Genomic DNA, 14,133 nt, shown 5'->3' with positions numbered 1-14,133 from the left:
GAAGTGCCAGGGGTGGTGCGTTGTAGACATATTCGTCCGATTTTTATTGAAGAAATTGATAGTATACAAGTAGACCTTTTGTAAACAATTGTCAAAATCGTGCCTTCGGGGCCGGAATATAGTTTCGTTGTTCTTGAACTTGTCTAATAACGTTAACTTGCGATATAATTGACCTTGCTCATTTGTAAACATTTTTGTCGTAAATCAATAGTTTTTGAATGAATTTTGTTTGAAATAATGTTTGTTACCGAAAATGAAACGAATTTGTGATTTGCTTTCTCATAATCGATGATTTGCTGAGAATGGCAGAATTCAACCGTTATGTGGTAAACTGCGTTAGAAAAAAAATTTCGTCTAAAACCATTTTGAGTTCTATTTCGGCGAAATGACATTTGTGTGAAAACAAAAGAAAAAAAGCAACCTAATAGGGAAACCCCCTGTTATGCAATCAGAAAAACAATTTTGTTTTTTAATCGTAGTTTACATTCTTAACACAGACAAATACTAGACAAAACCTCAAATCGAATTTCAAGAAACTTAGAAAAAAAAACATAACAAATGTTACAATGGCGATGTCTAAGTATAAAATATATGTGCATAACTTTCCTTATCAAGCATAAAACTAGGTAGATACTTTAACACCAAAAACTAGCGGCACTGGAGAAAAACTAGGTTTACTTTAGGTCAAATGACAAATAATTTATGATAGTTTATAACTTCTGTTTAAACCGCCAGAATGCAACTGTTGCTGTAGTGTAGTGGAAGAGACAATGCCTCATGCGCATAATTTTTGGGTTCGAATCCCGTTTAATTTTCATCATTTTTTTATCTTTTTTTTGCAGACTTGTAGAAATGCCGGCGGTTAGGGCTATTAGGGCCAGGTGAAGGTTTAAAATCATAAATAACGTTAAAAACAAGCATTTCCAAACATTTGACCTGACGTTACCTTCTTGACCTAAAGTAAACCGGACTCCAGTGCCGCTAGTTTTTGGTGTTAAAGTATCTACCATAAAACTACTTTAACTCAACCTAACTTGTTTTGTTGGTCCGTCTGAATCGGAACGTACGGAAACTGTTTTGTTTCCTCGCCACGCAAAAGCTGTCATAATTGTATTCACAAGGTTGGGCGCAGCTTGTTATAAATGCGACAGAACATTAGATAATATTAGGCTTAGCAAGCCAGGAAACCGAAGTCAAACGTCACTGTACGGCTTGAAATGTTGACATGCACATTTTTTTCTGTTTGTCCAAAGGAGCTGGAGAGATAATAGTGTTTGAACTAAAACTAAAGTTGGTAAAATGAGGTTGATTGCTGTTTTGGTAATTTTGGCTGTTTGTGCAACAAGGGGATATGGAGAATACAAACCGAACTGGGAATCACTGGACACACGACCCCTGCCTTCATGGTAAGATTATTAATGCTCAAAATATTGGCATACATGCCACATTAGTTTTGTTCAGCTGTAAACAAAAAGTGTGTAGTCATTTAAGTGTAATATTCTGCTTCCATTAGTATTCAAAAAATATCATGAAAATTTCCATTAATTTTTGAAAGGTACGATGAAGCAAAACTTGGTATTTTTATTCACTGGGGAGTTTTCTCAGTACCAAGTTTTGGAGATGGATTTTTGGCTGAACTATTCTGGTACTACTGGAAGGCATTGGCAAATCCACATGCTATAGATTTCATGGAAAAGAATTACCCTCCAGGTTTCACATATCCTGACTTTGCTCCCCAGTTTACAGCTGAGTTTTTTGATCCTAACAAATGGGCTGACATGTTTGAGGTACTTTTTAAGTTTCAATACAAAATGAAGACAACTAGCGTTAAAATGGTTTGCTATGTTATGTTGCTAGGCATCTGGAGCCAAATATGTTGTCTTCACAAGCAAACATGGTGAGGGTTACACAAACTGGCCTTCTGCAACTTCTGTCAACTGGAACTCAATGGATGTTGGGCCAAAACGTGATATTGTTGGAGACTTAGCAAATGCAATAAAAAACAGGACGTCTCTCCGCTTTGGACTTTACCATAATCTACATGACTTTCTAAACCCGCTTTACCTCAATGACAAACAAAATAACTTTACAACTAACGAATTTCCAAGGTAAGTTATCCAGCTGCTAAACATATTTGCAGAGTTTTTTTTACAAATAACGATATTTCGCAAAAAAACACACACAACAAACTTGCACACAGAATGAAGTCGATGCCTGAACTGTATGACATAGTCAGTAGATACAAACCTGACATTGTTTGGTCAGATGGTGATCAGGGAACTAACTCAAGCTATTGGAACAGTGCAGAATTTGTTGCTTGGCTTTACAATGAATCTCCTGTGAAGGTAAAGAAAAAATTTGGCTGCTCTTCTTCGTTGAACATCGAGTTTTGTTAAATAATTTTTGTCTCTCCAGGATATTGTTGTCACCAATGATAGATGGGGTCGGGATGTTTTATGCAAGCATGGAGGGTTTTTGACATGTGATGACAGATACAATCCCCATACTCTGCAAACAAGAAAGTGGGAAAATGCTTTAACTATTGATAAACATTCCTGGGGATATAGAAGGAATGCAAACTTCAATGACTTTATGTCAATCAATGAACTGCTGCAGGTAAAAAAAGGAATTATTTTATTTGTAAAATAGTAACCATATTTATAACAAGCTGTCACATGAGTGATACAGATGTGATGACTGGTTAAGGGTTTTGTTGGTTAAGCATTTGTTTTTCTTACTTGATGCTCATATAAATATGTGTGAGTTAATTATTAATATTTTATAAAAGCCAGGTTTTATATATTTTTTGTTGTTCAAAACTACATTACTCCTGCCCCTGTATTTTCAGTAAGGAAGGTTTGTCTGATAAAACTTATATTGTAGACAAATTTAGCCTGACCATGTCCCAACTAAATATACTCAAACATATGGTTTTAAATTGATGTTGCAGCCATTACTGTTTCCAGTTTATTGTAATCTGCTTAATTATGGATTATGTTTTATTACAAACTTATTTCCAAATTTTGGCCTGTAGAAAACATTCTGGTTAATTTTTAGAAAAGCTTTGGTATCAACCAAATTTGTTTGCACTCTTATTCTGTGGTTACACTTACACTAAAAGTGGCTGTTAACTTTCGTTTTTTCTCTGATCAGCAACTTGTGACAACCATCAGCTGCAATGGCAACATGCTAATGAATGTTGGTCCAACAAAAGAAGGAACAATCACACCAATATTTGAAGAGCGACTTCGACAAATGGGTGAATGGCTTAATGTAAATGGGGAAGCAGTTTACAGCAGTAAGCCCTGGAAACATCAGAATGATCAAACAAATAAGGATGTTTGGTAAGTTTTTCTTTTCCTGGAGACATTTGTTTTTTTAGGAAAAAAATGTCTTATATATCTTATAGCTATAACTAAAACTGATGTATTTTTATTTGAACTTAAAAAGCGATACAATTTTGCTAAAAAATGAAGTCTTATACAGAAAAACAGAAAAATAATACAGAAAAAAGGGTTAAGAAACACTGGCTTAACCCATTGGATACAACCAGGTTTGGTTGAAGTAATTCCCCACATGTCTGCTGTTTTTTTGAGGGGCTTTTATGGTACTTATTTAACTTACCTAACTGCATAAAAACCAGCTTTGTGCAAACCTAAAATACATTTTGGTTTGCAGGTACACCATGAACGGAAAACATGTATATGCTTTCAGTTTTTCATGGCCTGATTCCAACATTCTTGAGTTGGGTTCCCCAATTTCAACTTCTTCTGCCTCTGTTGATTTAGTCGGAGGTGCATCCCTGCTTACATGGCAATCCATAAGTCCTGGTGGTGTTAAAATTACATTGCCAGTTCTAAATCCAGCCTTGACCAAAGCAAAATGGGTTTATGTCTTTCGTTTGATAGGTTTTGTTTGAAACATTTCTTGCATATGCAACTTTTGTCATTTCTCACAAATTAATCTCTACAAAATGTTTTTCCCCTTTTCACCTTAAAATTTTTCACCTATTTCTTGCCCCATTTTGTGCAGTGCTATTCTTCAAATGTTTGCTCAGAATTCTCTACACTGTTTTGCTAGATTTATATTTTTTGTATTTTATCAATGTTCTCTGCAAAAATCACAAATGTGGAGACACACCAGTTTCAGACCAGTGATTATGCATTTATACCTAAGCGACTGGGTGATTTAAGCGGTTCTTAATACTTCATACAATTCATGTACCTTTAGGCATTTGCAATAAATTGATACTACACAAATTTTGCAGTCATGCTGTGTCATCTATCCTCCAAATATATAAGATGGCATGGGCGCAGGTACGAAGGGCAAGAGCCCCGTTTTAGCCAACGCAAGTTACTGTATATAATTTAAGCCTATATATTTATACATACAAATTATTTAATACAAAATACTGCCTATTTAATACAAATACTGCCCATGCAAGAAAGTCTTAATACGGTACAGGGGTTACCTAACTACGGTTGTTCAATTAAGAGGCGGTTTACGAGACCTCTGGCGAAAGGGATATGTTTTTTACACGTTTCGGGATAGGCCTATGTTGTTTTTTCTTACATATATGGATAAGCTTAGGGGTGGGGGCTGATGGTCGAGGTTCTGTCTATAGCCCAGTCACGTTGTGTGGAAAACGAGCAATGCGTTTTATCGGCACTGCCTTGTCAAAATCGTAAATGTAACCTACAAGCCGTTTTGAGACCAAAAAGTGCCTTGATTTTCACTGTTTAATTGCTTTTGTGCCACTGTGAGAAATGGGTAAACAAACACTAAATTTAACGTAGTCAATATGCGACCACAGGAGTACAGGTACGTTTTTGTCTATCGATTTTTGCGGCAATGTCGTTTCACAATTATGTCACGCAAGAGTTATATTGCTGATATGAAAGTCGCTTTTGTGTTGTTTTGCTCAATTTATTTGCAAACCGTAAAACAAAGCCGTCATAGAGATTTTCTCGGGACAAAAGGAGCGAATTTGTCGAAAACGTTAAACACAGTGAATTTTACCTGTGTTTGCAGTTTGTTGGGACTGTTGTTGGTTTTGTGTCAATGCCACGTACGGTTGTTTAAAGATAACTGATTCGTTTCTTTGCCAATTAGGCTCATCGGCTTGACTCGATGGATCGAGTCGTCAAGCAACCAGACTCGGATTTTAATTTTGGAGGTCAATACGTCTTCAATTAAGACGTGGGTTTGTTTATAATGCCATAGACTATGTTTATAATGCATAGACAATGTGACACGGATTTGTTGTAACATTGCACAATTGATCGGATTTGTTGACTGGTTGGTTAATCATTGCGTGTTTAACTTTATGTTTGCGTTTATGCATCGACGGCAGTAATAAATAGCCCAGGTAACTTGCAGGACGAGATTGTTTCCAAAAATGACAAGGCTTTGTTTCTTAACGTTAATATGGTTGGCAACATCTCTATCCTTTTGGTTGTGCACTTCTGCTAATTTTGTAGGTGGGTATGGTGTGATGAAATAATTTTGTACATATACCAAAGTAATATTGTAAACGGTTTAAAGTAAAACTGTCACAATTATTATGTTCAGTAGCTATCCATAACCCGCTGGGCAGCTGATGAATTACAAAAAGTCGTGAAGAGTATTTTGCCTCTATATACATTTGTTTTCTATGTGAGAGAACAAAACGCGCTAAAGTTTCTGCAAGCAAAAATTCAAAGCTTTCGGTTCAAGCGTGTAAAGGTTGTGTGGAACATGGTTTATAGTTATACTTTGTGTAGTGTATTATAGGCAGGGTTGCCATCGACTTGAAACCAAAAACAAGGACAACCAAAAAATGAAATTGTTATGCGAAACGAAACAAACGTTTTTGAACAAATCTTTGCATTTATATGATCCATGACACAATATTTGCAATATTTTGGCCACAAACAATCTGTTCCTGCAACTCGTTGTTCGTACAAAAAACTAAGTGCATCTTACAATGGGCCGGGTCTAGGTTCACTTCTGCTTGTAGCAGGGATTTGACTATAGTAATTGTGGAAAATAAGACAAAATAAGGACTACAGTCAAAAATAAGGACATTTTTTAGAAATAAGGACAATGAACTTTTCTAAGACATAACCTTTGAAAATAAGGACAAATCTTAGAAATAAATAGGCCTATCATAATGTTGCAGCAAAAATAAAGTTTTACTGTTTTTGAAATGCCCAAACTTAAACACAGGGAATTTTAAAATGAGGACAGTTGTATAGTTTTTCATGTCCTCTGAGAACAAGTTACTTTTTTCTTTAAAGACGAAAGTGTGTTGCGAAATGGTAGACTGGTATACCAGTAGGCCTACGTTAGCCTACATATAATTAAATTGGATGACCAACCAATTGAAAAGGAACATTGTAGTCACATACAAGCAAAGTAATTTTAGTATTTTTGTTGTTTTATGCTTGTAGCGGTAACATGATCAGAATTTGTGGCTTAAATGTGCAAAATTGTAAGACTGTTTGTACAGTGAAAGTTGTGTTGTGTATCTTATTTGGAAAATGACATTTTCTTTTGCAGAAATATCTATTGGTGGAAGTGAATTGCATTTCTTCAATGATACAAAGTACAATTACTCTGCTGCCAAACAATACTGTGAAGAACTAAATTCTACATTATTGTTAATAAAAAATGAAAAGATTCAAAGAGTTATTGATGATTTGCTGAACAAAACTCAGCCAAACATTACTTGCCAAAATACAAAATGGAATATGGCATATTGGAGTGGTGGCACAAACACCAATGGCTCATGGTCATGGGATGATTCAACTGAAATTTGTACAAATAATAGCTGCACCAACTTGTATTCAAATTGGTTTGGTCAAAATCCCAATAATGATTTCCAATCTGCACTGAGCATACTAATGGTCAATGACATTTGTAGCAGTAAAACGAATTACAGTCATCTACTTGGAACGTGGCAGGATGAAGCATTGGATAAGAAAATGAATTTTATATGTTTAAAACGTGAGTGGGTAAACACAGCTGGACCAGTGGTTTCTAACCGGGAGGAATTGTAAAACTTCTGGAAGGAATACGCTGTAAATTGTACATGTAGTTTGTCAATAGACACTTCAGCTCTGGAAATATAATTTGTGAAGTTGATACAAAGTTTATTTAGCCCAATACTAAATAAACTTTGTATGGTTTAGCTCAGTGGTTCCCAACCTTTTTTGTTACATTCCTCCCTTTGCCCATTTTCGAAGTATTCATTCCTCCCCATAAGATGAAAAACAAATATAACATAAAAAATTATAGCAATTTGAAATAGACCTTATAATTAGGGATGTCCATTTCAGAATCCTTTACAACCGGTTCCAAATGTGAACCGGGTCTAAATTATAATGGATATAATTATGTGTATACAAAAATGTTCTGTAATATTTCCAATGTACGTTTTTTACAGTTTTTATGAAATTCCTCCCCTGAACTCATAAAATTCCTCCCTAGGGAACCACTGGTTTAGCTTCTACTATGAAGTCTGTTGGGGAGAAATGAAATTGTTTTGAATTATTAGGGGGGAAATTTGTTGGGAACCACTAAGCTAGACCATAGGTCTATATTTTTCAAGTGTCCTGCTAATTGCATTTAGGTTTGCTACCTTAAAGTATTAGTCAATTTTTTCTCAGATGTGTGCAAAATTTTCAACCCATGTCAAAACGGTGGACTTTGTAACGAGCATGCAGATGGATTTTCCTACAACTGTTTATGTCTTGATGGATATTTTGGTATTAACTGCACTACAGGTCATTAAAATGCATTTTTCAATCCGTTTAGTAATATAACCTAAATATGAAGTTTATGGGTATGTTTTACATTGCTGATGAACTGACTTGTTTTGCTAATAGATGCATGTAGCACAAATCACACTTGCACAAGTGACGAAGAATGCATATTTAATCCCTCTTTTCGAAATTACACATGCATTGTTCCTGACTATTCTGGAGGAGACATAACACCAGGTTAAGGACTTGAAAACTTAATAATGTTGTGTACCGAATTTAACAAAATAAACTCTATTTAGACCCATGCTCTAGTGAACCATGTTTGTTTGATGGAACTTGTCAATCAAATGGTAGTGATGGGCACAAGTGCTTGTGTAAAAATGGAACATATGGAACAAATTGCAATATTGGTAACTGTGTTTTAATTTATTTGTTGTCAAGCTCAAATTTTTTTTCATGTGCTATAAAATGCCAAAGACAACAGTTAACTCTGTTTATAAAGTGCACATGCATATTGCCTTTACAGTATCATTCCTTGGGGGCAGTGAGCTTTCCTTTTACAATGAAAAAATGTTGAACTACCAGGATGCCCAACATTACTGCACTGAACGGAATTCAACATTGCTGATGATTAAAAATGAAACTATTCAACAGTCTGTCAATCAGTTATTAACTAATATTGGACCTATGATTCCATGTCAAAATGCCACTTGGCAAATGATTTATTGGATTGGTGGCGACAATTTAACTGGTTCATGGCTTTGGAATGATGGCACTGAAATATGTCTAAGTAACAACTGCTCAGGAACATATGGAAATTGGTTTGGCAGTAACCCGAATGGGCATTGCAGTCAGTTTGCTCTTCAAATGTACAAAGTTGACAGTATTTGTGGGAACAACAATTTTACAAACCTGTTGGGAAAATGGAGTGATATGGAAATGAACAAGTCAAGAAACTTCATTTGTATCAAAGGTTATTGTTGTTTTCTTAAATCTCATTAATTTTAAAGCAAACCCAGTTTGATTTCACTTGTTTAAAAAAACTAACATTTTAAATGCATTACAGATGGTTGTACAGTCTCAAACCCTTGTAAAACTGGGAAAACTTGTATTGCAAGTGAAGATGGCTTGTCGTACAATTGTTCATGTCCTCTAGGATTTACAGGAACAAACTGCAGTCTTGGTAACAACCTCGTAATTAAAAATAAATTCGTGTGTTTATACTTATGCAACATTTCACTAGGTCCCTGTTCTAGCAGTCCTTGTCCAAATGGAACTTTGTGCTCTGCAATTGGATCTTTGCATGAGTGCAAATGCCCAGAAGGATACTATGGAGAAAGTTGTGAAAAAAGTGTGTTTTCTTTGATTTTCATCGGTTAAGGTAAAAAAAGAAAGGTGCTTTAAAATAATTATGATTTTAGAAACTCAGAAAGTAGCTTTGGACCCTGCATGGATTGCTGTCATAGTATTGGGAGCTTGTCTATTTTTTGTGCTCTTGGGAATCTTTGTCTATGCATTTAAAAAGTATTCATTTTGCAAATTATTGTTTTTTAAAAATAAATAATGATATTATATACTTGTAGCAGGTCCAAACCTACCAATGATACTTGTGACCAAAAAGGTAACATGGCATTTTATACCTATTTATTGCAAATGTTCATTAACAATTGTTCTTTATTTTAGAAACTATAAAGATGAGCTCTATTTCCAAAATGCCACAAAATCTGAATTCCACAAAAGTTTCTGTGGCAAATTTATTGCCTTACTATTATGAGATGACCAATAACAATTTTAATAAATTGTATCGCCAGTTTAAGGTAACGTTCTTGTAAGTGTTTAAAATACCCCCGTTTAATAAAAATTTGTTTTGTGCAGAAGTTAGATGAAAATGAACCTCAGTTTTCCAGAAAATGCTCAGAGATTTCTAGCATTGCTGAATGTAAGGCAAAGTGTTTTTTTTATTTTATTTTACGGTTTAATCAGGTAATGTTGTTGAAAAATCAGATGCCAGTGTACCGATGTCAAGAACACCAAACCAACCAGTGCAAAGCATAGACCTTTCTTATGTGGATGTAAGTTTTGGTCAGTTAATTGCAATATGTGGTGTCTTGTCTTTTGTTAAAAAATACAAAGTTGTAGCATGTAGTGAATCCAACCAAAGTTGATCATTAGGAATTGTAACAAACGATGAATCAAACTCATAGCATAGTCTATTGATTAGCATGTTAATCTTGAATTCCAAACTGTAGACTATTATGTGTTTAGAAAATCATACAGATTTAAAAAAAATTAGAATCAAACAAGAATCTTGATTTCTGTAGAAAAATTTTTCATTACAATCAGGTTAAAAAAGTGTGGCATAAGATTATAAGTGCGAACGCTTATTCTCTGGATTTACATCTTTCAACTCCTTTTTAAGAACATACTTCTCAAAAGCTCTTTGTGACTATAAAACAGAGAAAGAAATGTATGTATGCCATGTTGTAGGGAGTGCTTCCATTGCCAATCTTTCATGAAATACACTTTGCCAATTGCACTGAACCTAGACTGTTTTGCAAACTGAATATGTGATTAACCAAATTTGCCTGTATTAAAATATTTGCATGAGAATGATTGCCAAAAGATAGGATAGTGTAAAAGTTGAGTATCTAGGAATGACATTTACAAGAAATATTTGTTATTTGCTTCATATTTACTTAAATTTTAGGGTTACAAAATGATGAACGAATACCTTGTTTGTAGCCACATCGACAAACAATGTGTTGAAAAGTTTTGGGATACAATTTGGAATTCTAATTGTAAAGTTGTTGTATTGCTTTCAGATGAGCTTGAAAATAGAAAGGTATTTTATGTTTTAAATAAATATTTTGGTCATGCAACAAATTGATTCTATTTTTATGTGTTTGTATTGAGATGAAGTTCTGGCCTGTGCATGGAGAATTTAAACAACTGCAACAACTTACAGTTGAATGCATTTCTGAAACAGACCATGCCAGTTATTCTGTCAGAATTTTGAAGTTATCTATGGTTGAGAACCCAACGGTAAGTAACAACACCCCTTTTTAACTAAATGGTACAATATTACAACACTTGCTTTGGTTGACAAAGTACACAAAAAGTGTTGTGTTTTAGCTGTTGTATTTTCAATTGTGATGATAGGTGACTGTTATTCTTATGTAGGTAACCAAAGCTGTTACTATGCTCCACTTCAATTGGTGGCAAGGCCCAGAATGCCCCAATTCTACTTCTGATTTTTTGGCTTTTTACTGCAAATACATTGAAGTTTACCGTACTGTGTTTGATTCATCTACAACAGTCATTTGCAGGTTCAATTTTTATGCATTATCATGTGTTTATTCTGTAAATATAATTTCATAAGCATGTTTGTTAGCACTTAAATCAATATTTTAGTGATGGTTGTGGAAGGTCTGGTGTGTTTGTGTGCCTTGATTTTCTTCTTACTTCTATAAAATATTCAAACTATTTGAATGTGGCTGAAACAGTAAAACTCCTCAGAAGGCAAAGATATGGATTGGTTGCCAATGCAGTAAGTAATCTAGTTGGACATTAAAATATGAAAAATCTTTGGTCTGCATTTCCAAAATTTTGGATTAAAAAATAAAAAAGATACTTAGTTTTGTGAGATGATTTACCTATTATTTTGTTAGCAAAACACAAAGTATTTTTACCATATGTGGTACTATGTTTGTTGCTTCTAAGCTACATGTTAACAAAATACAATATAAATTTGACCACCTGTTACCATAATTACGGACACATTAGAAGCTTATTAACAAGAATAGCTTAGGCCTCTTGATAATTTTGACTTTTATTTGTCTTGGTATTTTAATTCAAACTTTGATTTTGTCAGAGGCAATACATTTTTCTTCACAAACTTTTAGTGGAATTTCATTGTCTGGGAAAAACAGATTTTCCAAAACTCAAAATCGCTACAAGAATGAAAGAGCTTCAATTGTATGTTGTTTTCACAATTTATTTGATGACTATTTTCCAAAGCTTCTATCTGTGTTTTAACTCTTTTTCTCCCAAGATTTGGCAAAAGAATTTCTTACATGTTTGTGTCACAGAAAAAGAAGCAATGGAGTTACTGGTTATGAAACAGAGTTTAACAAACTTGACTTGATAAAACCTATTCACACTTCGCAAGGAGTGGCCCAACTTGATGAAAATAAATCAAAGAACCGTATTGATGCTGTCTTGCCATGTAAGTTTTATCTCTGGGCAATTTCCATCAATGTTGAGCAATTTACCAGTACAATTAATATTTTCTATAGATGACAAACACCTACTCCAAATGCCACAAGAACATCCAAAATCTCTTTTTTATTACAATGCTTCGCTTTTTCAGGTAGAGTTTGAGTTTGTTGCAGCTTTGCTAATAGCATTTTACACCAGGAAATATGCTTTAGAATGTTAAAGAAGGTGGAAGTGTTATTGTTGCACAATACCCTTATCCTGAAGTTGTGGAGGATTTTTGGAGTTTGGTTTCTGTATGTGACGTAAATCTTATTGTTTTGTTATGTGGAAAGGAACCATGTATGCATGTACAGTACATCAAATTTTAATCATTTGGTTTCTTCATGCTATTTTTGGTGTGTTTGTTATCAGGGTGTTCCTGATTATTGGCCCAGAAGTGCTGGCCAGACAACAAGATATGGGAAATTATCTGTCAGTTTCAACAAACAAATTCCTGTTAATCCAAGCTGTGTTCAACGAAAGTTTAACATTGGAAGTGTAAGTTTTACATCCACTTGGAAGGGTAAAACTTTCTTCAAAAAATGGGCTCTATCTGGGATTGCAAAGTCGTTACCAACTTATATGCACTTTCTTTTGCTTTTTTAGGATAAGCCTAGCATTGTACAGTTGCATTTCATTAACTGGAATGAGCACAATGTTCCTGGCAGTTGTGAATCTTTTTGGGAGTTTATTCAAACTGTTCAGCGGATTCACACAAACAGAGGAGGCACATTGTTAGTTCAATGCAGGTAAACAGCACTAAGATTGCAAATCGGTCCTTTAGGCTCTCTTACACCATGGAAGACTCGATTGATTTGTATGTACAATGCTTAAAAACCTGATGTTTTAAAATGCTTGAATATGTGATTAGGACTGTTGTTGTTGTCAAGTGAGGCAGACATGGCGTTGTTATCCAAGCATTAGAACATAAAACACACGAACCGTATTGTAAACGTATTTATGCTTTTGGGGAAGTGCAAAATAAGCACTTGCTCGGAGTTAGCTGAAAACGGGTGGCAACCGCCTGCAAAGCGGTATAAAACCAACATTTTTAGTAATGACAGTTATTTCTCACAATCACAAAAGCTCTTTCATACATTTTACAAAAGCTCTTCGTTCTTCTATTTATACAAAGCAACATATATCTTCTACGTCGGAACCCCAGGCTTGCAAAATGCTTGGCCGCATGGGTTTCTATTTGGACACACATTGGCCAAACTTCGATTTTATTTTTGTTCAGTGATGGGTCAAACAGGTGCGGGCTATTCCTTGCAGCACTGAAACTAGTACAGACAGCACAATCCCGAACGGGAAATGTGGATATATTTCGCACTGTTAAAGATTTACGCGATGTACGCCCCGGGATGGTGTCAAGCAAGGTGGGTACTCTTTTGCCAGTTGGTAAACAAGATTGTGTTTTGGTAATAACAACAACTTGCGTCGATAATATTGTAGCCTAAAGTAGATGTTCATTCTTATGTCGACCGACGAAGTAATGCACCTGGGTAATTAATGTTTTCGCATTTACACAGAGACAGTACCGATTCCTTCATCGTTTTTTCATCAGCTGTTTATTGGAAACAACATGTTGAAATTATGTACACTGTAAAAAATAACATACACAGTGTGGACATAATGTCAAATGGATCATGAGTGAAATTGCCGTTAATTTTAAAATTGCTTCATTCAGTGTTTGAGCTTGCACGGAAAAATGAGTACTTCTCCGTTCTAAATCCGCAACTGGAAAATAGTATTGATACGGTTGTATGTGTAAAAACAGTGTGCCTATATCACTTTGACGGCAAAAAATGAAACGCCAACGATTTTGCTTTACATTTTAACATACGGTAGTGAGCGCAGCATATGCTGTTGCTGCTGTTGTTTGGGCAAGTGTTCTCATCAAAATATTAGGCCGAAAAATCAAACAATTTAATAATCAGGGTGAGGTAGCGTTTGATCAACTATATTTCATCAAAGAGTTCGAGCAAACCGGCTGCACGAACGAGTTGACACATTAATAAAGCAAGGTTCCAAGTCCGAAATAACGTTTCATCGTCGGTGTGCAGTAAACTTTGTTCATTTTCGAACTGTATTCAATTGTCTTAGTCTGCTGCTTTGAGATGAGTTTCTG

General features: G+C 34.9%; 2 protein-coding genes across 7 annotated transcripts; both read left to right on the top strand.

Moving 5' to 3' along the window:
- Window positions 1-1,228: 1,228 nt before the first annotated feature.
- LOC145202651 (alpha-L-fucosidase-like) lies at window positions 1,229-4,259 on the top strand. The gene is made up of 7 exons (XM_080075663.1): window positions 1,229-1,406; window positions 1,556-1,787; window positions 1,858-2,108; window positions 2,201-2,345; window positions 2,416-2,616; window positions 3,154-3,344; window positions 3,679-4,259. Exons 1-7 carry the CDS (start codon window positions 1,300-1,302, stop codon window positions 3,917-3,919), a joined length of 1,368 nt encoding a protein of 455 aa, XP_079931789.1. The 5' UTR covers window positions 1,229-1,299; the 3' UTR covers window positions 3,920-4,259.
- Window positions 4,260-4,910: 651 nt separating this feature from the next.
- Window positions 4,911-13,830, top strand: LOC145202648 (receptor-type tyrosine-protein phosphatase S-like). Of its 6 annotated transcripts, none has more exons than XM_080075657.1 (26): window positions 4,911-5,199; window positions 5,380-5,480; window positions 6,541-6,987; window positions 7,650-7,766; window positions 7,869-7,982; window positions 8,045-8,155; window positions 8,272-8,718; window positions 8,812-8,928; window positions 8,989-9,096; window positions 9,167-9,269; window positions 9,329-9,366; window positions 9,429-9,562; window positions 9,621-9,684; window positions 9,750-9,817; window positions 10,453-10,587; window positions 10,665-10,787; window positions 10,926-11,071; window positions 11,157-11,292; window positions 11,617-11,720; window positions 11,834-11,970; window positions 12,041-12,114; window positions 12,176-12,310; window positions 12,375-12,500; window positions 12,609-12,751; window positions 13,243-13,381; window positions 13,535-13,830. In XM_080075657.1, exons 2-26 carry the CDS (start codon window positions 5,399-5,401, stop codon window positions 13,592-13,594), a joined length of 3,408 nt encoding a protein of 1,135 aa, XP_079931783.1. In that variant the 5' UTR covers window positions 4,911-5,199; window positions 5,380-5,398; the 3' UTR covers window positions 13,595-13,830. The 6 variants fall into 6 exon arrangements, with proteins under 6 accessions (XP_079931783.1, XP_079931782.1, XP_079931785.1 ...); XM_080075656.1 differs by having other exon boundaries at window positions 4,912-5,199; window positions 9,332-9,366; window positions 10,659-10,787; XM_080075654.1 differs by having other exon boundaries at window positions 4,913-5,199; window positions 10,659-10,787.
- Window positions 13,831-14,133: the final 303 nt, after the last annotated feature.

Source organism: Phallusia mammillata, chromosome 7 (genome assembly GCF_965637545.1).
Source record: "Phallusia mammillata chromosome 7, kaPhaMamm4.hap1.1, whole genome shotgun sequence".
In the NCBI taxonomy this organism is placed as follows: Eukaryota; Metazoa; Chordata; class Ascidiacea; order Phlebobranchia; family Ascidiidae; genus Phallusia; species Phallusia mammillata.
This window is presented reverse-complemented; position numbering and strand designations above follow the sequence as displayed.